Source organism: Bubalus kerabau, chromosome 15 (genome assembly GCF_029407905.1).
Source record: "Bubalus kerabau isolate K-KA32 ecotype Philippines breed swamp buffalo chromosome 15, PCC_UOA_SB_1v2, whole genome shotgun sequence".
In the NCBI taxonomy this organism is placed as follows: Eukaryota; Metazoa; Chordata; class Mammalia; order Artiodactyla; family Bovidae; genus Bubalus; species Bubalus kerabau.
Genome location: NC_073638.1, coordinates 32,139,845 through 32,164,021, shown reverse-complemented (window position 1 = coordinate 32,164,021; position 24,177 = coordinate 32,139,845). Strand labels below are relative to the sequence as shown.

The 24,177-nt window shown below is 48.2% G+C and overlaps 1 protein-coding gene across 9 annotated transcripts in view; it reads right to left on the bottom strand.

Annotated features, from left to right (window-relative positions):
- Positions 1-24,177, bottom strand: part of SORL1 (sortilin related receptor 1) — a 168,506-nt gene that overhangs the window by 32,281 nt on the left and 112,048 nt on the right. For all 9 annotated transcript variants that reach the window (XM_055548411.1, XM_055548416.1, XM_055548419.1 and 6 more), the window contains exons 24-34: positions 21,672-21,794; positions 19,151-19,270; positions 13,542-13,667; positions 9,860-9,967; positions 8,570-8,701; positions 7,569-7,700; positions 6,471-6,605; positions 5,503-5,658; positions 3,221-3,370; positions 1,389-1,520; positions 63-189 (exon numbers count right to left, since the gene is read on the bottom strand). In XM_055548411.1, coding sequence (XP_055404386.1) covers positions 63-189; positions 1,389-1,520; positions 3,221-3,370; positions 5,503-5,658; positions 6,471-6,605; positions 7,569-7,700; positions 8,570-8,701; positions 9,860-9,967; positions 13,542-13,667; positions 19,151-19,270; positions 21,672-21,794 — 1,441 coding nt within the window. The remainder of the gene's footprint in view (positions 1-62; positions 190-1,388; positions 1,521-3,220; positions 3,371-5,502; positions 5,659-6,470; positions 6,606-7,568; positions 7,701-8,569; positions 8,702-9,859; positions 9,968-13,541; positions 13,668-19,150; positions 19,271-21,671; positions 21,795-24,177) is intronic.

Below are 24,177 nucleotides of genomic sequence, written 5' to 3'. Positions count from 1 at the left end.
ATGGAATACCCGGTGGCAATAAAAACATCATTTTCTTCTCCCGTGGCAAAGAAGGGACCCACCTGTAGTAGACGTTATACACACAAGAAGCAGAGGGCATCTTCTTGGGCCGTATCCAGGTCAAAGTTACATCCCCAGAGAAGTCTGCTGTCCACTGAAGATTCTGTATTTTGTATACATTTAATTCTTCTAGAGAGAGAAAAGGGGGGAAAAGCAAGTGATAGCTTACAAATCTCTGCATTTCAAAGGACACAGGAGGTTCCTTGGTTTCAGGCAGACCTATTGGGCTCTGCATGGTCTGGCCACCATCATCTTAAAACACCCCAGAAAAAAAAAAAAAGAGTTCAAACCTTCCTATCCACCCTTCCCCAGGGTCTCCTAAATTTCCAGTTGTGATATTTCTCCTTGCATTTCACCTCCTTGTCTGCACTGAGACAAACCTGATTCTCAACAGAGAATACCACAAATCCAAGGACACTGTCATGACGGGATCCATGACTGCTAGAGACTGAGATGCTTATGTGCCCCAGAATCCATATGCTGATGCCTCAACCCCAATGTGATGGTACTAGGAGGCGGGTTCTCGGGAGGTGACTAGGTCCTAAGGACGGAGCCCTAGTGAATGAGGCTAGTGTTTTCATAAAAGAGACCCTAGAGCACTTCCTTCCACCATGGGACAACACGGAGAACACGGCTGTCTGTGGACCAAAAGGTGGGCCCTCACCCGACACCGAACCTACTGGGCTTCAGTCTCAGATTTTCCAGCCTCCAGAACTGTGAGAGATAAGTTTCTGTTGCATTCATGCCACCCAGTCAGTGGTATTCTGTGATAACAGCCCCCAAAAGATTGCTAAATGCATTTCAGACAGAAGGATGGAGTTCACCCCACCGCAAAGCCTGAGGCACTGCAGGAGCAAAAATGCCTCAACGCAAGGTGGTGATGGGCTAGTCGCTAGTGGTGTCCGACTCTTTGAGACCTCGTGGACCGTAGCCCGCCAGGCTCCTCTGTCTGTGGAATTCTCCAGGAAAGAATACTGGAGTGGGTTGCCATGCCCTCCTCCAGGGAATCTTCCCAACCCAGGTATCGAACCTGGGTCTCCTGCATTGCAGAGGCAGATTCTTTATTGTCTGAGCTACCAGAGAAGCCCACCAACACAAGGACTAAAGCAAAAAACAAAATGAAAACCCCAGTCTCGACCAGCATCTCCCTCAGAGGGGCAAGGTGAGCTGGAGGCCGTATCAGAGATGGGACAGGCCTCCTCTGGAGCTCCAACAGTGAGCGAGAATCTTGGCATGTTCAGACTGAGGAAAAGCTCGAAGAGGTTCTGCCCTGGGCCCCGCCCAGCGGGGTGGAGGATGAGCCAGGGGTCCTGGGGGGCCACACTCACCGCTGCAGGCACGCTCATCACTCTCGTCCGAGCAGTCAAGGAAGCCGTCGCAGCGCTCAGAGAGCATGATGCAGGCCTCACCGTCCTGGCACTGGAACTCCAGGGCCGTGCAGGTCAGCGTGCTGTGCGTGGCTGCAACACGTGAGGGTCCACAGTCACCAAAGTGTTCCCAGGTTCTGGGAAAGGGAACTCATCAACTAGCGCTCCCCGCCCCATGCAAATATGCACATGATGCTCCATACAATGACTATCCATACGAATAGGAAGCCAAACAGACCACTAAACCAGGGTGGTGATCCAGCAGCAGAGAGTCTACCAATAATGGGTCTTTATAGTCTTCTGGGGAACTTGTGAAGCACAGAGGTTTGCTCCAAATACTGAAGCAGAAACAGCACTGGGCACGTGCAGGATTTACAAGCTCCTCAGTGATTCCTCAGAACTGGCCAGCCCTGGGAACTTCTGTTCTAGAACTAGATAATCCTGTTTTCTGGCTGAGGCACTGCACCCACTTCTGAAAACCACATTTCATTGGCAGGCAAATTCTTTACCACTGAGCCACCAGGGAAGCCCTTAGAAAAGGTTTCAGAACCACTAGCCAACAGCCTCAGAAGCCCAAGATGGGATTCATCCACCCATTTATCTATCCATCCACCATCCATCAAACTTCTAGGGAGGTTCTATCATGAATCAGATACTGTTTAAGACGCTAAGGATATGGTGATATGTGAAACAAAGGACCTACCCTCACAGAGCTTACTGAGAGAAATAGCAAACAATTAAACAAACAAATACATTATTTTAGACAGTGATAGGACTACAAAGAAACACACTGAGAGTAACTAGAAGAGAGTGACGGGGATATTATACAGGAGAGTCAGGGAAGGACTCTATGCTCAGAGGGGATTGTTATGGAAAATACCAAGAGCCCCATCACAGAATTACCACCCCTCCACTTGCTAAGAACGTGGTAAAATATAATCAAAAAACAGATGAACAGTCAAGCTGAAAGATGTCTGACGTTTCTTTAGGAAACATCTCAATATTTACAAAGGAAGAAAACATGGATTTTAGAAACTGGGAATAAGGTTGTCTGAAAATGCTTAAACTGGTTCTTAAACAGATGATTAATGGGCACTTAAAACAGAATGTGGTAGCCTTCAGGGGCCAGCTTCTCTAAGAAGAGGCATGTCATGCTAATCTCATTTCCTTTGTTGATGGGGTTATCCGATTAATGGATTGAGGAAAATTGTAGATAGAGCACATCTTGATTTGAAGCCCCTTAACCAAGCGATTTCCTTATGTACAAGACAGATTTGAAACAGGCAAAAGATATTTATTTAAAGAACACCCATTAATGAATTAATCTCACCCAAGAGGAAGGTCCTATTTCATTTCCTCTTTGTTAATTACGGTTAATGTTCTTCTTAACGTACTTATCTGGCTCAGATGTTCCTACTATGATGTTGATGAGCGTTGGATCAACCTGCCCTGTTATCTGAATGTCCCAAAGGTCCACTTTGTTCAGTCTTTCCATGTAAGTGCAGGATTTTATGCTAATCCCCATTTAATTTGTGTGTTGTTTTGGAGTATTCCTCCCTACAAGAACTTTCCACATGGTATGATGAGACGATCACGGTTTTGTACAAAGAAAATACTAAGTAAATGCTCCAATCTGCTGCGGACGAGGTGACCCTCTTTGAAGCTTAACTTTCCTATCTCTAAAATGGAGGCACAAGGCCAGAATTTATTAATATGAGACCCAAAGCACAAGCACGAGCTGTCCTGCTCTCCTGGAGCCTCCCCGGGGGCAGACGGCCCTGCCGACCACTCACGGCAGTTGGCCTCGTCCTGGCCATCCTGGCAATCCTGGTGGCCGTCACAGCGCCTCCAGTTGGGGATACACTTCTTCGGCTGGCGGCACTCGAATTCAAACCGGTCACACTGCCCGAGCTGGGTAGGCGTGGAGGCAGCAGTCACATTGGCTAGAAGAAAAGGTTTTTAAAATTCACTTTTTTAGTACTGAGGCCAGCAACAGCGACCTGTTAGATGTGTTGCCGCCCGAGCTGGGTAGGCGTGGAGGCAGCAGTCACATTGGCTAGAAGAAAAGGTTTTTAAAATTCACTTTTTTAGTACTGAGGCCAGCAACAGCGACCTGTTAGATGTGTTGGGGATGTCGGTGCTCTGGGAATTTCGACGGGAACCCAGACATGTGAGCTCTGGCGAAGATGGCAGGTTGATAAGACACAAGCATCTCATCCTGCTTCTCTCCTGGGAAGCCCCTGATGGAGACAAAAGCAACAGAACCTTGGAAACTGGGAAGCCGACAGACAGGGCTGAGTGGCTAGAGACTTCAGAGAAGAGAGGACTCTATCCCAGGCTGTCACGGGAGAAAGCTAAGCTCCATTAAGACCAACTTCACAGAATCTGCAAACAGACTGGAAAATGGTATCCTCTGGCCAGGAGAGAAAAGGGTGAAAATTATATAAGGGAGCCATTGAAAGATGTTAAAGCAGCAGTGAGACTCCCCACTCCTCCACCTCCCTATCCCCACAAGACAATCAGTCAACCTGTCATTCACATGGAGAGCTCCTGGGCTCCAGGCAGAAATTCTGATTCTGCATTTTTTTAAATATAGAAAAAAATATATAAATACATAAGATATTCTACACGTTTTAGAAACTACCCAAGTGATTCCCTACAGGTGCTCTACATGCTGTAATGCAAGAAACAGTGATGACATATTGGCATCCCATGCTTCTGTCTGCCCTGATGGACAGTGGGCTTCACAGAAGGCAAGAAGGGGGACAACATCAAGGTGGACAGGGCACAAGTTCTGCTGGAGGAATCTAAGTAAACAAGAGGCAGGTCTGCCCACAGCAAGTGAGGAGCCCAGCGTATGGGAGTGATAAGTCATGGCAGGCACAAAGGGTCTGCTGCTGCTGCTGAGTCACTTCAGTTGTGTCTGACTCTGTGCGACCCCATAGACAGCAGCCCACCAGGATGCTCCGTCCCTGGGATTCTCCAGGCAAGAACACTGGAGTGGGTTGCCATTTCCCTCTCCAATGCATGAAAGTGAAAAGTGCAAGTGAAGTCGCTCAGTCGTGTCCGACCCTCAGCGACCCCATGGACTGCAGCCTACCAGGCTCCTCCATCCATGGGATTTTCCAGGCAAGAGTACTGGAGTGGGGTGTCATTGCCTTCTCCGACAAAGGGTCTAACAGGTCTCAAACAGGGCCTTGAAAATAGGACTCAAGGGTTAGGGTCTATCTTCTGGACAAGAGGACAAGCATAAACCAGTGATGAGCCTTTTAAAAAGTTACTTTTTTTTTTTTTAAAGATTTTTTGATGTGGACCATTTTTAAAGTCTTTATGGAATTATTACAGTATTGCTTCTGTTTTTCACGTTTTGGTTTGGCTTTTGGCCACAAAGCGTGTAGGATCTTAGCTCCCAAACTAGGGATTGAACCTGAGCCCCCTGCATTGGAAGGTGAAGTCTTAACCAGTGGACTGCCAGGGAAATCCCACCACTCACGATTTTAAACAGAGAAGAGATGGGATGAAAACAGTCTTAAAGGATCTAGGAATTTGCTGAAAAGAATTATGTAAACTGCGGCAAGTGATGATCTATTCTCTTATTATAACTGACTCTGAAATGGAAACCTGTTGAGAAAAAGACACAGTTCTGCCTACAGTTATGGGGGCGCCTTGATGAGGGTCTCAGGGTTTATCCCGGCTTCCAGCAACAAGGTGAAAGCACAGATCTCCAGGTACCTTGCCATGTTCAGCCACTAGATGGCACTGCTTACCCTTCTTTTAATAGGATGGCCGCCAACTAGCAAACCAGAGATTTCGGAGAGTTTAGTACAGAGACCTTCCCTACAATCCCCATGGTAACCTCCTGGGAGAGGAAGCAGCCACGGTGGTCAGCCAGGTACAGAGGGCAGTGAGGGAAGATGACTTCTGAGTGCCCAGGGATCTCCCTGTTCTGGAGGTGAGAAGGAGCCTGGCCACTGCATCCCCAAGGGCAGGGCACTGCCCTGGGCCACCCAGGGTACAGCCTCAAAGGTCCTCTCCTTGAAGCAGGTGCCCGGGTCAGGGCTGGGGCCATACTTACCAGGCGAGGGGCAGGCCTCCTCGTCCGAGCCGTCTATACAGTCTCGATATCCGTCGCACACCCAGCTGTCCATCACGCAGGCCCCACTGCTGCAGCGGTAGTAATTGGGCAGACACGTGGAGGGCCCGGGAGTGGAGGAGGGAAGAACATGTGAATCTGAGGAAAACACCAAACAAGGAAACCCAAAATGTTACAGGAAGCTTGAGCTCAGACCCCGACGTGTCCCAAACCAGGATGATATCCCAGGTTCAGCTGCACAGCTGGGGGCAGTGGGGTGGGGGGCTGTGTGCCAGGACTGCTCTGAGCAGTGGCTCATCTAAGAATCACGTATGGAGGGGTGTCAGGACACACTGTTCCCTCCCCTTCTGTGGAGCGGATTCACCTCACCTATTATATTTGCCCTGGGCTAGTATTCAGATGTGTTTGCTTTTGCAGGGCCTTGTGCAGGCTAGTGGAAAGAAGGGGACTCGGAAGGCACAGGGCAAATGGGAGAATTAATTCCTATCCAGGTTAAACCAGTTCTGGTTCACTCAACCTCAACCACCTCAAGAGCAGCTCAGGGACAAGAACACCAAAAAGGGAAGGGACGGTCCTGTGTGGCCCCTCGGCGTGTATCACACACACATGTGCGCATCATGGCCCAGGAGCCACCCAGAGCACCTGTTACATTGCGGGACACATTGCAGGAGGGAGGCTCGGGTGGGGTCAGAGGCTGCTGTTCTAACAAGGAGCTGTGGGTCTGCAGCCCACACTCGTGGGACCAGTCTCTCAAGTTCCCACTGTGCCCTGGAAAGAATAACCCTGGGAACAGGAGAGGCCAACTGTGCCGATTTCACAATGGGAGGGGGAGAGAAAACAACTCAGTTACCCGCCCGACCCACCCACCCAAAATCACTGCCTAAGCCAGCCGTTGAAGAGACAGGTGAGTTCTATGTGGTCTGGGCGGCGGGGCCGTCCCCGACCCTCACCTCCGCAGTCCTTCTCGTCAGACCAGTCCCCGCAGTCGTTCTCCCGGTCGCATTTCCACCTGTTGGGGATGCAGTGCCCGTTCTCGCACTGGAACTGGAAGTAGCGGGAGCAGCTGGGGGCCTCGGTGGGGTTTTCTGGGGGATGAACCGCAGGGTGAGTTGTACGGCCTGCACGGCGTGAACACAGGCCCCCAAGGACCCACAGGCTCCTCACCCAAGCCCCAGGGCAGCCCGCGTGACCCTCCCAGAGGACAAGGCAGCTTCCCGGACCTGAGGGAGACCAAGAGCATATCCACAAACTGGACAAAACCTTGCCTCCCTGGACCCGAGGTCATATTCTCTGACCTATGCTTCTACATCTTGCAAATGACACCCGAGTGGGTTTTTTAATATTTATCCTTTTATTATTTTACTTATTTATGTGTCTGCACCAGGTCTTAGTTGCAGCACATGGGATCTTATAGTTCTAATCTTATGCAAACTCTTAGTTGAGGCATGTGGGACCTAGTTCCCTGACCAGGGATGGAACCTGGGCCCCCTGCATTGGGAGCAGAGTCTTAGCCACTGGACCACCAGGGAAGTCCTGATACCCAAGTATGAATTTTGATAGTCTACTGAAGGAATGACCTAACTGTTGATGATAATCCATTAGTAACAATGATTCCATCATGCTGTGACATCTGCAACATTTAGAGGGTGGGGGAAATATACTCCAAAATATTTACCATAACTCCTCTACCATATTCCTTATACACAATGTCAACTTCCTAACTGGAGAAAGAAAATAGAATAAATACACCCTAACCTCTGCTGGTGGAGAAGGAAATGGCAACCCACTCCAGTATTCTTGCCCAGAATATCCCACAGACAGAGGAGGCTGGTGGGCTACAGTCCATGGGGTTGCTAAGAGTTGGGCATGACTCAGTGACTAAATCAACCAACCAGTCTCTGCTAGGGGATAGGTTCTCACTTTAAGACTCAATTTGTTACATGCAGATTCAAGACCTGGAAGGAACTCTGGCTGAAGAAGATGACAAAGCCAAGCACCGTGTGACCTGGAGCCTGGGGTGCCCGGGGGCAGAGCTGAGGCCTCCTTACCACAGTTGGCTTCGTCCGAGTCATCGCCACAGTCATCCATCCCATCACACTTCCAGATCAAACTGATGCACACTCCGTTCTGACACTGGAAGCTGAACTCGTCACACACCTTGTGGAACTCGGGGTCTCGGGCTAGGGAAGGAACCAACATACATAAGTCCAGGTTACTTCCACACTGGAGAGCTCAACACGGCACTGTTGTTTGGAAACAAGAGGCAAGAACAAAGGCCCTCCACCAAGAGATGGCCCGGCTGGAGGATTCCTCAAAAGCAAGTCGAAGGCCTGGCCCCCGGCAACTCAGACTGCAACAACATCTGCAGATAACGTCTTTAAAGGGGTAATTAAGCTAACGTGAGGTCATTACATTAGGATAGAGCCCTAATCTAACAGGACTGGTGTTCTCATAAGGAGAGTAAGTGAAGACACAGACAGAGGATGGCCGTCTACAAGCCAAGGAGAGGTACCTTAGAGGAAACCAACCCTGCCGACACCTTAACCTCTGATCTGCAGCCCCCAGAACTGTTAGAGATTAAGCCCCTCTGGGCTGTGGTCCTCTGTTGGAGCAGACCGAGCAGACTGATGCAAGTCCCCACTATCATGCAGGCAAGGCAGTCTTGGGGACAGGGCTGTAGTCGTGAACAAGACAAGGACCTGCTCTTGGGCACACACAGAGCAGGCCAGCTGGAGAGGCAGGCCAAAAATAACTTCAGTGCGCAGAGTGGAGGTGAGTGGGGTACAGACACTGCAGCAAGGTGAGGGGGCCACTTCGGGGGCACAAGAAAGGCTGTGGGAGGAGGTGACGCATGGGCCAAGACCACTGTCAATCTTGATCCCGCCCCCCTTGAGCTGTGCACCAACGACTAACAAGCAAGCTTCCGAAGCAACCAAGGTGAGCCTTTCTTAGAAAACGCAAGTCTGGACCCTCAGTGGAGACCTGAAAACTGGATGGAGGCATGTGCCCAGGGTGGCCCACCCCGAGTCTCTCCAGCGCCCCGACTCACAGCATCCTGCGAACTCCGGGTCCTCGTCGGAGCCGTCCCGGCACTGGATGATGCCGTCACACACCATGGACTGGAAGAGGCACTGCTGGCGGTTCTTACACACGAAGTCCATGAAGCGAGTACACAGGGGCTCTGAAAGGGACCAGCGAGGGGAAGGGGCCGTGAGCCCCTGGAGCTGGGGACCTCGTGGGCCACGGCAGGACACGCTCTGACCGGACGCACATTCAGGAGGCGGGGGTAATGGACACCACCACCAACCACAAGCTTTGAGCAAACCCTGAGCTTCAGGACCTCGTTAAGCTCCCAGCACAACATGATGAGAGGTTTTACTGTCCTGTGTCCCAAACTAAGCACAGGGGACGGCAACATTATGTATTTTGCCAAGAGCACACGGCTGATGAGGGTGGAGCCAAAACTGAAGCCCAGGGCTGCCTGACACCACAGCCCACGATCTTAACCACTATCAACAGAACACTGACTCTCGAATATGGGGCCTGGCAAACCCCTTCTATGAAGGACCGATGTTACCCACTGAACTGTACCTGCCGCCAATTTATATGGTAAATCCCTAATCTCCAATGTGACTGGATTTGGAGAAAGGGCAGTGCTTTTTTTAATTAATTTTTTTTTTTGGCTGTGCCACATGCCATGTGGTATCTTAGTTCCCTGACCAGGGACTGAACCTATGCCTCTTGCATTGGCAGCACAGTCTTAACCACTGGACTTCCAAGGAAGCGCCCTGATAGAGCTTTAAAGAGGAGATCCAGGTTAAGGGAGGTAGATAAGGTTAAAAGGATCTATAGGAGCAGTGTCCTTCTAAGCAGCATCAGAGATGCAGGCAAGGAGGCCACGTGAGGACATGGGAAGAAGGAGGCCTTTACGCCTGAACTGCCACACTAACTCATCCTTGGATCTCCAGCCTGCTTTTCCCAAGGATAAGCACCACTGACCCCAGACTACCTTTCTGGGTCCAAAGAAAACATGGCATACAGAGTCACCGTGCCTAAAACTGTTAGCCGAGTGATAATCAGCAACTAGCAAAACCAAAGGAGGAGGAGAAATAAGTGTCCAATTCCAGATCATTGGCCATTCGCAGGACATACTGCAGCTGAACAGTGATGATCGTAGACCATGACCTAATTCCACGGCCACCCTACGTGGCCCCCTGCTTCCTCTCCCTCACCCAAACCATGCTTCTCTGCCTCCACCCCCTCAGGGTCCTGGCCATGCAGGACCTGATGCAGGCAGGTACCAGGGGAGGAGAGGATTTATCCCGACGTGAGGACTCACCGCAGTGCTGTTCGTCTGAGCCGTCTGAGCAGTCGTGCAGACCGTCGCAGTGTTTGCTGGATGGGATGCAGGTGCCGTTTGGGCAGCGGAACCCATTGCACTTCTTCTCTGGAAAGTGGTTCAAGGAGCAGCAGAGTGAGGAGACAGGCAGACATTCACATCACCGTGGCATGGGTGTTTATACCCACGTGTGTGTCTCCCTATGGAGGGCTATCACAATTACAGATACACACACACTCTGACCCAGAAATGTAATCTACCCACATGAGTAATAATAAGCAACAAGCTTATTCACTGCAGCACTGTTTGTAACAGATTGAAAGCCACCTACGTATCCATCCGCAGGGGACTGTGAAATAAGCTACTGTACACAGGAACACCAGACTGGTAGAGAGAGACTGAAGAAGCACTCGGTGAACACATATCCTAGATTGACAGTTATCTGAAAAACCAAGGTACCCAACAACGTGCGTGGCATGCTGCATGTGTAAAAACAGGACAAGTACATGTCATATATTTAAATTTGCATGTATGCACAAAAGCATTCTGAAAGGATACACAGCAAGTGGGGAAACTGGCAGATGGGAGAAGAACATCTACTGTTCAATCTCCTTACACTTTTCCACTGTGAACCGTGTGAATGTGTCATCTACTCAAAACTTTTTTTATGAAAAGTAAAACGAAAGCACCAAGTGGATGGGAAAAAAGAGGACATAAACCCTGATTTTATAGACCCTGGGGTTTTTTAAGCTCTCTTACATCACTCAGCATTTTATTTCTTCAGAAATTCTAAACCAAAGCCCTATTGAAGAACCTTTACCCCATAAATGTTAAGAATCTTAGGTTCTGCACTTAGTGGAGAACTTTTAGTACTAGGTCATCCATTCTCCTGAACAGAAAGCAACTGCCAGACATTTGGCTTAAGAATCACTTCTAGTAGGTCAGTTGTAAACCCAACTCTTGGCAGAATAGTTTCAGGAGGATCAGGGATAAGGCAAGAAAATGTGTTTTAATCCTGTAAAAAGTCATCATCCCCAGGACAGTGTTCAAAGGACATCAAAACAGAAACAGTGAATGAGTGCCACGAGATGGGGAAGTCGATTTCGGCATGAGAGGGTTTTTCAAAAGTATAAAATTTAAATTGTACAAGACAAGTTACCACTCACTCAAGTCAAAAGGTAAAAATCAAGAGAGGCTTGGGGAAACATCCAATATGTTACTAACGGAGATCCTTTTGGTATAATCACTTGGAAATAAAATCTGGAAACAACAAGAATCATGGAAATGGATCAGAACCTGCAACCCAGCACTTCCATATGGAGGGATAACCCCAGGAAGTAGTATCTCAAGAGAAAACTAAGCCCTCATTTCCAAGGACACGAACAGTTTTTACGACACATGACAGTGCAAAACGGACATCACCCCACCAGGGGGCGACCAAGTAAACTACGTCACAGCAATAATGCAAAGAGGATGGGCATCTGCCGTGAAAATGCTAACCACGGAAAAATACAGATGTCTGGAAACAACTTAACACTGTGCCATGAAGACAGCAGAACACAAAGCAGCATGCATACGACTGCAGTTCCACGAAAATTAGGGATGTAAGGTATGAAATAATAGAAAATGTGGATAGTGGTCTCTGCCCTTGGTTTCTAGCATAAGGCTCCTAATGAATAAATGTGCTCAGTCACTCCGTCGTGGCCGACTCTGTGGACCCAATGACGTAGCCTGTCAGGCTCCTCTGCCTATGGAATTTTCCAGGCAAGAATACTGGTATGGGTTGCCATTCCTTCTCCAGGGGTTCCTTGTGACCCAGGGATCGAGCCCACATCTGGTTGGTAGGTGGGTTTTTTACTGCTGAGCCACCGAGGAAGCACAGGATTAACATGTACACACTACTGTATATAACTAAAAAGGACCTACTGTATAGCACAAGAAATTATACTCAAAATTCTGGAATAACCAAAATGGAGAAAGAATCTGAAAAAGAATGCATATATGTATATGTATAACTGAATCAAGCTTCCCTGGTGGCTGAGTGGTAAAGAATACACCTTCCAAGCAGGAGACATGGGTTCAATCCCTGGGTTGGGAAGAACTCCTGGAGAATGGCAGCCCACTCCAGTGTTCTTGCCTGGAAAATCCCATGAACAGAGGAGCCTGATGGGCTACAGTCCATGGGGTTGAAAAGAGTTGGACACAACTTAGTGACTAAACAGCAGCAAAACAGAATCACTTTGCTGCACACCTAAAGCTAACACAGCACTGTAAATCAGCTATATTAAGTTGCTTCAGTCGTGTCCGACTCTGTGAGACTCCATGGACTGCGGCCTACCAGGCTCCCCCGTCCCTGGGAATTCTCCAGGCAAGAACACTGGAGTGGGTTGCCATTTCCTTCTCCAATGCGTGAAAGTGAAGTCGTTCAGTCGTGCCTGACTCTTAGCGACCCCATGGACTGCAGCCTACCAGGCTCCTCCGCCCATGGGATTTTCCAGGCAAGAGTACTGGAGTGGGGTGCCATTGCCTTCTCCGTAAATCAGCTATACTCCAATATAAAATATGTATTTAATTTGGTGTGAAAAAGCATTTTATATATTATGTTTGTGCGGCAGCTATTTTATGTTTAATTTCTACTAACCATCTCAGAGTCCTTCTTTAAATCAACTACACTGAAAAAGTTCTGGCTTATGCTGCTGCTGCTGCTGCTGCTGCTAAGTCGCTTCAGTCATGTCCAACTCTGGGCAATCCCATAGACGGCAGCCCACCAGGCTCCGCCATCCCTGGGATTCTCCAGGCAAGAACACTGGAGTGGGTTGCCATTTCCTTCTCCAATGCATGCAAGTGAAAAGTGAAAGTGAAGTCGCTCAGTCGTGCCTGACTCTTAGCGACCCCATGGACTGCAGCCCACCAGGCTCCTCTGTCCATGGGATTTTCCAGGCAAGAGTACTGGAGTGGGGTGCCATTGCCCTCTCCGTCTGGCTTATGAGTGGTACCCATTTTCCCAAGGGACCATCACAGCAACCGCTCAGCCATAAAGTATGCCATTTATACAGAAACTGTTGGCTAACTTCTGGCAGAACACTGGTAATGTGACCCTGTTTAGTGTTCTGGGTGGGTTAGTGGGTTTCTCATTTCTTTTCTTGTTTGTATGGAGGCAACCTGCCTGCACAAGAATTAAAATTACAGGACTTGCTGGTGGCTCAGTGATAAAGAATCCCCCTGCCAATGCCGGGGACGCGGGTCTGATCCCTGGTCTGGGAGGATTCCTCGGAGCGACTAAGCCTGTGTGCACCACAACTACTCGAGTCCACGGGCAGCAGCTACGGAAACCCACACGCCTAAAGCCTGTGCTCCAGAAAACAAAAGAAGCCCTTGCAACGAGACGCCCATGCACCTCAATAAAGAGCAGCCCCTGCTCGCCACAACCAGAGAAAGCCTGTGCAAAGCAATCAAAGACCCAGTACAGCCAAAAATTAATAAATAAATAATAATAAATAATTAAAATCACATAGCCCAGACCTACACGTCGAACAGCAGTGCCACACAGCAAGGGCGAGCTCACTAGTGCGCACCAGGCACAGTGGGGACTCTGGTCCATCTCCTGGCCCATCCGTTGCCCCTCTTCCTGAACAGCAGACATGGGAGACGTGTGGGTTGGGGCCAAAGCACCTACACTTACCACAGTTGAGCGGATCCTCGTCAGAGCCGTCTTGGCAATCCATGTCACCATCACACGCCCAGCGCTGGGGGATGCAGTGCCCGTTTCGGCACTGGAAGTTGGAGGCCTCACAGGTGTGATAGATGGCTGCCAACGAAACAGGAGAGAAAAATGGTCAAGGCCTCCTTCACCTCCGCAGCCCCATCACCCTCAGCAGCTGACTACAAAGCAGGCGTGTTCTAACAGGTATGACAGGGGACTACCCTAAAGGCAGAATGCAGTCTCCTGAAGGGGCATCAGCTCGAGCCTCGGGGTTCACCAGTGTTACACAAGCACAGATGTACACGTTAAAAACTCAGTCAGTTTCACAGCAACCTATGAGGTCAGGACTATTCCCCATTTATAGATGAGAACGAGGTTTAGGACTCTCAGAAGGTCACCGAGAGCAACAAAGATAATGAAGTCATAGCACCAGGGCTGTCCAAGTCCAAAGCCTAGGCTTTCTCCAGTCCACCTGGCTACTTAATCTTCTCACTCCTCCAGATTCTGCTGGGACAAGAACAGGCCATGGGTGCTCAGGGCACTGGGTCCTAGGCCTGCTCCAGACACTGTAGGGACCTTGATGTCATCACCTGCACTGATATCTAAAGAGCCCTGTAGGTTGTGAAAGGGCCTGATTTTATAATTCTAAATGAACTGCCCAGTTTCCTAAGTGGAAAACCTCCAAAGAGCATAAAAGATGCATCTAAAATCACAAAGAAAGCAGGCCCAGAAATCTAGAATTCCTGAACTTTCTGGATAGCCAAGAGTGACATCTACCCGCTAATAACACATGGCATCCTCCACAATCATTAAAAGAAAAAAAAATTAAAACGCCAGGGAAATAGTCACTGTTATAATCGAACAGGCTCATTTGCATACAGGGGCTGAGGCCACCTGGAAGTCATTTAGAAAATGTCAAAACTTCAGAGACTATTTCAGATGCATAATATCTGCCTGCAACCCAAGCAACACTACTGGCCGCCTTCTCCATCAGATTTCCCTTCCCTCCTCTGATGCAGAGAGCAGTTTGTGTCTGTTCACTGCTGAATGCAAGCCAGGGCTGGCCTTGTTTGCAACCAGCATGAAATAACATAACCAAGACAGACGGGCTCTCTTGGTTGAACGGTGTGGACAGGGTGTCCTTGTGATAGGAGCAGGCAAAACAAACAAAAGTGGGTTGCTGAGTGCAAACCATAGTTACCTATTCAGCTGAGATGGTGGGTAATACGTGACTCAAGGGTTGGGAAAATGGGCTTCCAATGCCGTCTAGAATTGCTACTGCATTTGAGGCTATTTTGGGCAATAGTCTGAAACACAAAGCCCCTGATTTTTCAAACCACTTTACAACAAAAGGTGGTCCATCGTCTGTTGCCTTCTCAAAGACCACTGCTATGTCCAGTCACATGCAAATAAATCTACAGGAAGTTTCAGTATTTACAATATTGGCAGTCAGGATCCATTAAATATCTTTTTAAAATATACTTATCTCTGATAAGAAAAATAAATGTGTCCCTGCATGTTAGATGAGCTTTGCCCCGGTAACAGCCATTGCCTGGAATACTTCTGATTTATTGGTTTTACAAATCTGATAGCCCTTTGAAAAATTCCTCACCAAAGCCCTGCTCGCTATCATAAAAGATACTGTCACCTAAACCACTGCCACGCTGAAATACTATTATTCAGCCTATGGATTACAATTGAAAACAATTTCAGAGTGCTAATGGAGTTTCCAAGTGGACAACGCTGAAGGGCATGTTTGACATCTCCAGATTCTATCACTGATGCTGAGCTGAGAAAGACTAATTAATTTGCACAATTTCATTCAAATGGCCAGGAAGGGCTGCAATGCTTAACACAGTCTCTTTTTCTGTCTTCTGAGTAACTTACTAGCTCTCTGACATTGAGCGTCTGATGAATGATATATGTTCAATTGATAATATTTAACTGAAAGGATGAAAGAGATGGACTTTAAAATAGACTAAAGAATTTGAGGCAGATAAAAAAGAATCCTTTGCATAGCAGGGTCCATCATGACTCTAAGAATAGAAAGGCTACTGAGGCAAATGATCATGAAATTAGAATATCAGAGTTTCTAATAAAGGCCACTATCCTATGGCTTACTCTTTGACATGAACACATCTCTCCTGACTCAGCAAGACCCTCTGTGATACCTGATCAAAAACATTAGCCAAATAAAAGTGGAGCAGAAGAGATGAGGTAATTACTGTGACAAGAAAAGCACTGCCTTATTATAAAGCACTGGACTCTTAGAAAATGAAGGAGGAAAAAAAATGCAAGTATCAACACAACTTGCATGATTAATAATGTAGAAAATAACACAGAGCATAAAGGACAGCCAAAAATAAAAGGCAAATCTGAAAAACGAACCAAATAGAAATTCTAGATATAAAAAATACAGTCATGGAAATAAAAACAGCTCAGTGGATGTGTGAAATAGGAGATTAGATTCAGCTAAAAAGAGGACTGTTGAACTGGAAGAGAAATCTGAGGAAGTAACTCAGAGTCATAAGGAGACAGCAAATCTAAAGACCAAAGGCATAAATATCTGAATGAGAAAGTCCAGCGAATGGCTGAGAGCTGCTGCTAAAGACAAGAGAAGACAAAGTAGCAAATAGACACAGCAGAAAAGATAGTGGCTGCAGCTTCCGAGAACTGATGAAAAATGTAAATCCTCAGATTTTAGAAGGACAACAAACAGGATATAATTTCACGCCTAGGTAGGTGAAACTGAGTAACAAACAAAATATAAAAAAACCTAAAGGCAACTAGAGAGAAAAGAAGGTCAGTTATTATTGGAAAAGATAATCTGACAGGAGAATTGAAATCAACACAAAAGAGGCCAGAAAGAAATGGAATAATTCCACCAAAATACTTAGGGAAAATTACTACAAATCCAGAAAACCAGATGCATCAATTTCAGTGTTGAGAACGAAAGGAAGACATGGTTATATAAGCAAAAACTTTTAAGTTTACGACTCATAGACTCTGCTACGAATGCTGAAGGCTGAACACAGGCAGGAAGCAGTGAACACAGGAAGGTGAAGTGACAGGTAGGTAGGTACCTACAAACAAGTCTGGTTACTAACAGATAATAACGATGACTGACTTTAGGATTTTTTAAAATGTAAAATTAAACTATGAAGTATTTCACGGTTTTATTTTGGGGGGCGATGGGGGCCCTACCATGCAGCATATGGGTTCCTAGTTCCCCGACTAGGGGTTGAGTCCGAGCTCCCTGCGTTGGAAAGGTGGAGTCTCAACCATTGGACCGACCGCCAGGGAAGTCCTCGTGTTTTAAAATACTAAATATATACTGAGTTTGTCAATATTGACATTATGGGCAGAGACTGGAATCAAGGCAGGTCCAGGAGAGGGGAAAGATATTAGGAATATGCATAGGATGTCTAGGGCAACAGTTAAAAGAACAGAAATGAAATGTTTAAGTTCCAAATCAATGTGAGGCGGGGGGTTGGGGGTGCGGAATAAAAGGCTCAATTCCATGGAAAGCAAAACAAGGGAGGGGAAGAGCCACGAAAAGGCCCAGTACAGACCATGCATGAGAGCTGAAGCCCACCAGAAGTCAGCAGGCCCTGACCCATTTCTTCGGCTCTACACGTGACTTAACTTACGAGGCCAGGAAACGAAGCTACCACACAGTGAGCGCACATAACTACCTCCAACTAATCTACGGATGAAGATGGACAATCGCCTTTAAAAGGTTTGGAAGCACAGCCATTGGAACAAGGCTGCAGTGGCCGTGTAGGCACTCGACATTTCCCCACGCAGTCCTGCCAGAGGAAACCAGAGGTAAAACCAGGGTCAGTGACAAGCCTACCCACAGAAATGAAGTTGTTAATTCACTGTGGAAGACCAGCTCATGCAGCTGAAACACAAGTTTGACTAATGTGGTTGAGCTAATAATGTGTCCAGTCATCATGAAACTTACAAATGGAAATGCTCAGAGGCACCCCTCTAATTTATCAATCAATGATCCACCCAAACCAAAAGCTTCCAAACAGCCCTTGTATGCTTACTGGGCTGATGGTGGTTCCTTCCGAGACCTTGTTTATCCCTCCTTCTGCGAGCCAGGCTTTCAAAGAAAGCAATACCTGCAGTCTTTCCAGAAGCAGAGGGGCACACAACAAGACTGCCAGAGAGGACACAGGGATGGGGAGTTTACAAGGTGGGCAGGAATCTGGCAACATCACAGATCACAGTGTGATATATTTGGCCTTTGAGTAGGTCCATTTATTCCTTAAAGCCACATAAGGGCACCTCTAAAATAAAACAGAGTATTACAGTTGTATCAAATTACCCAATCAACAAAGGTTCTCCCAACTGGGCCTTGGGAGAAAAGGAGTAAAAGATCATTTCTGTCCTTCAGAAACCAAATCTAAACCAAAGCAGACCACAAGGGTGGGATATAATAGCAGATCTACTTTTTCCTTTTTTGCTTTTAGAAATTAGGAAGCATGCTCTGAGATCCCGGCTGCTGGACAGTGTAGGAACTGGCAGGATACTGCTGGGGTCAGGACAATTAAGATATGGGAATGAGGGACTTCCCTGGTGGGCCAGAGATTAGGACTTTGCCTTCCAATATAGTGGGTGCAGGTTTGATCCCTGGTCAGGGAGCTAGGATCCCATGTGGCCAAAAAACCAAAACATGGGACAGAAACAGTGTTGTAGCAGATTTAATAAAGACTTTAAAAAAAGGTCCACAACAACAACAAAAAATCTTAAAAAAAAAAAAAAAAGAATGAAAAGTGATTTAATTCAGAAGCATGAAGATCCATTAACAATAGATGGCAAAAGGAAGCCTGAAATACCAGCTCCGCCCTCACTTGCCACAAAAGGGCGAAAGGAAACATCGTTATCCCCGTCACTGGAGGGATTTAAGGTAGAATCGAGCAACAATTTCTAAAGGAGGGGGCAGAGAAAATTTACTCATCAGCTAGTAGGATTTGTTTTTCCACCTCTGCAACTGCCCCAACTCCTTGCTCTCCCCGACTCCATCAAAACGTACATGCCCTTGTTTGTTCATTCATTCACTCATTCACAAAAAATAGTGGCATGAACATGAGTTAACCAGCAGAAGAATTAGAATCTTAGACCACTCAGCCTTCTTCTCATCATCTCCTGCTGTTTCCAACTTTATGTTTAATGAAATCTTAACCCAAACAGGTGCAAGCACAACTTAAGTTTTCAATGTTTAGGGAACATCTTGATGCTCCATTCCAAAACATGAGCTAGCGCACTGCTCCTCAGTGTATGGTCCCCAGACCAAGGGCCAGCCTGTAAACTCTTTGCTACTCTTCCTAGGAAAATAAACTTGAGCCAAAATGTAAAACAACTGTATCACTCGTGACATTGCTCAGTTAATATTCTTCATAGCAAGACTATCTCAATGAAGGAAGCAAAGAGCTGGTAACATTTTGGCACAAGGGGATCACAGGCCAGCTCTTAGTTTCTAAGGTCCATTTCTTAGAGCCTTGATTCTGCAAGGGCGGTAAGGCTACCCACTAGATGAACGGGTTACGTGCAGCTCAGGGAGTCCAGGAGATACTGACCGGTGCAGTTGGCTTCATCAGACCAGTCCCTGCAGTCGTTGTCCCCATCGCACACCCAGGAGGGGCGGATGCACATGCCAGAGCTGCAGCTGTATTCGTCGCCCCGACACTGGTGCATTTCTGCAGGTGAGACCACACACAAGCATGTGAGCGCAAAAGCTTGCTCAGAATTCTTTCTCTGATGTCAGGGTTCCTGGTAGTTAGAGATGCAGCCAATATCCCCATCATCACTGATGATCCAGAATGCACAGAGGAAGACTTAAACTGGGGATGGAAAATCATGAGGAATGGTGCCCAGGTATAGTTGGCCGTCTGGACCTGTAGGTTTTTGCATCCATGGATTAAACCAACCATGCACTGTATATTTCCAAGGTAGCTGAGTGATAAAGAATCCACCTGCCCAACAGGAGACTCACGTTCGGCCCCTGGATTGGGAAGATGCCCTGGAGTCGGAAATGGCAACCCACTCCAGTATTCTTGCCGGGAAAATCCCATGGACAGAGAAGCCTGGCAGGGACAGTCCATGGGGCCACAAAGAGTCAGACTCGATCTAGTGACTACACAACAAACAACAGCGTTGGATACTACGTTTATGACCCACGGCTGGTGAATCTGGGGATGCAGAGTCCGTGGACGTGGAGGGCCTTGCGCATCCATGGATTTCAGAACCTACAGTGGGTCCTGGCACTGACGCCCTGTGGATACCCACGGACAACTGCACTGTGAGTGGGGCATAGGTGTGCTAAGATCCTGACACCTCACACTCAAGGCCCCTAGGCCACAAAGGTATTGTCCATTTATCTTGGTACACTTTACAAATATTTTCTATGCTTCCCTTGATGGGCAGAAGGTTGGGGAAGCAATGCTCTGGTTGCCCAGAAAGCCACAATTTCAGAAGACTTCTAGAGACAGAGCCTGTGGTTTCAGAAAAGGAGTGATGAGAACCTTGAAAGTGCAGATCAGTGTGAGGTGCTCAGCAAGATCAGTGCTGAGCTCTCTGAACGGAGAGGCTGGGGACTTTCCACGGACAGAGCTCCAGGGATGCTGGCCGCTGGGCTGTCTCAGGGAGGGTGGGGGTTGCAGGCAAATGAACCCAGGTAGCCTGACCAAGACAGGAAACGCAGCTCTACTGGCAGAATCGTACTTAGACCCTGGGGACAGCAGCCACACAGGACGTTCCCATGGAACTGTAAAGAGTCCAGGAAAACAGGAGGAGCCAAGACGACTGGGGTCCCAGCATGGCGGCCTCAGTGAGAGAGGCTGATGATGAACTGGGGAAGCAGGTATTCACGAGGACACAGTCTGGAGACTCTCAGAGAGGACCTAGATCTGAGGAGGGGACTACCTGAGACCCCAAGGTGGATTCAGGATGCACCAGCATGAACAGGCCACAAGCAGAGACTCTGAGGGACAGACACTGTTTAATGGTCAAATGTGTGTCCAGTGATGGGCTGAGAGGACCCTGATAAATGGGTGAGCACGTGGTGATTCCTCCTTGAGAGAGCAACGCCGGCCACACAGCTGGGCCCTCTGAGTGCAGACGGGACAAGGGAAGGATGAAGGGAAGAGTGTGAACCCCAAGGACTGTTTCCTGGAACTTTGTGTTTTACAAAAATGAAGGAAAACAATGTAACTACCCCCCGAAAAAAACTGCTCTGAGGGTTCCCCTTATCTCAGTCCCAGTGAGTCAAACCCCTGCCCGTAGTGACTCGGGCCCCATCTGGAAGCACAGGCCAAGCTGGACCGGACCTGCCCCTGTGGTCAGACAGGTCCCCCACGGGGCCTCGCTGACCCTTCACAGTGGTGGGGTCAGCATCTGGGCCCAGGCTGACTCCCCTCCAGGCTGGGGCACTCTTCCCTCCCACAGTAATCAGCAGCTACGGGCTTGGCACCAGAGCCCGTCAACTAAGACAGGCCTCCTGCAACGGATAGGAGAGGATTATAAAACAAGAATTCCAATTCCCTTTTCTGACACAAACTAACAGTATCCCCCTGAACAAGCCCCCTGACCTCTGTGGACCTCCGCTGTTTCACCTGGAAATCAAAGGACTGAAGTAGAGAATCCCACCACTGCTTCAGTTCCAACACACTATTTTCCTAAATAAAAATTTCCATCCAGAAAACAGGTGCTCAAATAATGTTTGTGCCATCTGCTGACTTCTAACAGGGTTTCCTGAATTACATGAGTTTTTAAAAAAAAGGATTTACAAAGGTAAAGCTCTGGGTCTACAAGAGGCTCATCTCACAGCCACCCAGAAATGTGGGCTAAGGCTGTACAGCCGTTACTAAACGCCTGGATTCATTTAGGAATCTTCCCTAGTCTTACACGCATGTGCACAGCAGCACTGCAGAGTGAAGGACGTTCTATCCCCTTATGAATGAATCACTCCTACCATGTGTATGGAGCTGGCCGTGCAGCTGACGTCCCAAATCCCACAATGGTGTTCAGAAACCCTCCCTTTCCAACCCTCCCCGTGGGCGAGAGCGCGGCCCCTTCTGAGCGTCACGCCCCCTTTCTTACCACAGTGACTTTCATCGCTATTGTCGCCGCAGTCATCCTCAAGGTCACACTTGTAGGAGAGAGGGATACAGGTCCCAGACTCATGGCAGCGGAACTGGGTGTCCAGATCACAGACGGTGGTTGCTAAGATGCGAAAGAGAGACAACAGGCTCAGTAGATCCAATCAGCTCCCCCAGACATCCCAGTGGAAAGTGAAGGAAGCAGGTTTTCATTGTAATATCAATTTCAGCAACAGAATTGAAACCTCAATGTACAGAAAAACTTAACTGCGTGATAGCCTGAAATTTACAGCCAAGGGACATAAAGGCCTGTCCTTTCATGGACGGCTTCCAGATGCCAACGGGGCTGGGCAACGTGAGAAGCCCTCATCTAGCTAGGAGATGGTGTGATGCGCTAGATAAGCCCCTAGGACCACCCCCACAGATGTGATGGTGTCTTTCTAAATAACTAGCAGATATACCATTATCCGGAAAACTACCATTAGGAGGCCCACCTTCGCCCACAAAGCTGGCCCCTCACCATACAGATGACAGAGAGAGAGGGTGGAGAGAAAGTCCTACAGCAGGAACAGGGGCCCTGCAGTCAGGCAGGACCGGTTTTAAATCTTGGTTCTATTTCTTCCTTCAGAAATTAATCTTAACCTCCCTGAGCCTCAGTTTCCTCCACAGGAAAAGGAAGATAAGGTAATGTGAGCAGGTGCTTGCGATGACAAACACAATGATGAGAGACAGGGATTGATTCTACCACCCACAATTCACTCTACCCAACCCCTCTGGGCCTCCGTTCCCGCTACTGTGAAATGGAGACAATACCTACCCTCCTGGCATCATTATGAAAGTCAATGAGGAAACAACTCTGGGACCAGCACCCATCATTAGGACGAAGTACTATGGGCTCTGAACAAATGCAACTTCTTTTCCCGTCCATCCTCAGGCCCTTCTGCTCAGAATGTGAACATAATTGCTCCCTCTTCTCAATAGAAATGATCCAGGTTTAGGCATAAGCCATAGAACCCTGCAGAAAAGGCTTCAGGAAAGAAGGCTGCTCCAGGAATAGAACAGAATCCTGCAAAGAAAGTGGGGGGGGTGCGGGTGCCAGGAAGTGAGAAGCGAGTGGCAACCCCACAATCAGACGTCCCTGGCTGCTCTTATTTGAGGCTCCATTTCTTCTCCATAATTGAGCTCGTGGTGGGAGGCAGGGGATGAATGCAAAAATGACAAGACTGCAGGGGATTTACGTCAAAACCCCCAGTGCCTGACAACCACCCAGGGCAGGAGCCTGCCGAAGAGGAAAGGGGATCTGTCAACAGAATCCCTCCCACACCTGCCTCTGTCTCCACGCCTCTTCTCTTCCCTGGCAGCTGACGGGAGTGGGGGGCCTCGCTTAACTTCCAGACAGCGCTGCCCAGCCATGGCCTGACCCCTCCTGTAGCCCTGCCTGGACCAGCATGCCCCTTGCCTCCTCCTCTCCCCTCCTCCTTGATGACAGAGACCCTCAGGAAGGCTCAGATGAGCACCTCTCTCCTGCTCCACATTTCATCCCCTGCATCCCTCACCTCCACATCTGACTAGTCGGGACCCGAGCACATGGAATCATGAGAAAGCAGAGCAGGACTGATGCTTTCAAACTGTGGTGCTAGGAAGACTCTTGAGAGTCACTTGGACTGCAAGGAGATCAAACTAGTCCATCCTAAAGGGAATCAACTCCGAATATTCATTGGAAGGACTGATGCTGATGCTGAAGCTCCAATACTTTGGCCGCCTGATGCCAACAGCCGATTTACTGGAAAAGACCCTGATGCTGGGAAAAATTGAGGATAAATGGAGAAGGGGACGAGAGAGGACAAGATGGTTGGATGGTATCACTGACTCAATGGACATGACTTTGAGCAAACTCCAGGAGATAGTGAAGGACAGGAAGGCCTGGGGTGCTGCAGCCCATGGGGCTGCAAAGAGTCCGACATGACTGAGTGACTGAACAACACAAGAGCAGAAAGCAAGTCTCAGGGTCTTGAGAGGGTCAATTACAGCTAACATTTGCACCAAACCAGGAGGAGGGCAGAGCTGGCTGCAAAATTCAGCCCTAGGAGAAGCTTAAACTCTTCAGATAAACCTGTGAGCTCAGGCACTGGTGGGGAGGAGATTGAGGGAAACTTCCTAGCAAAACACTGAACCAACATGAGAGCCCACCATGTACATCTAGTAGAAACCAAAGCCCAGGGACCCAAAGAGGAACCCTTCGCCAATGGACATGAGGCCATTCAATTTATAGCTCTCTGCTTCCACTATGTCTCATCATGTCTGGTCAATTTTCTTGCAACGTGTTAATTCTAAGACACGTCTCCTTGCCCACCCTGTTCTGTAACAAACTCCTTTCCAGCATCTGCTCTAACGATGTTAATATTAACTAATGTTTTCAAGGAGCTTTGGCTATTTCCTCACAAATATCACACCTTCCTGAGACCCTGGTCAGTAGAGGAGGTTTGATCAATGCCCCTTCTGCAGAA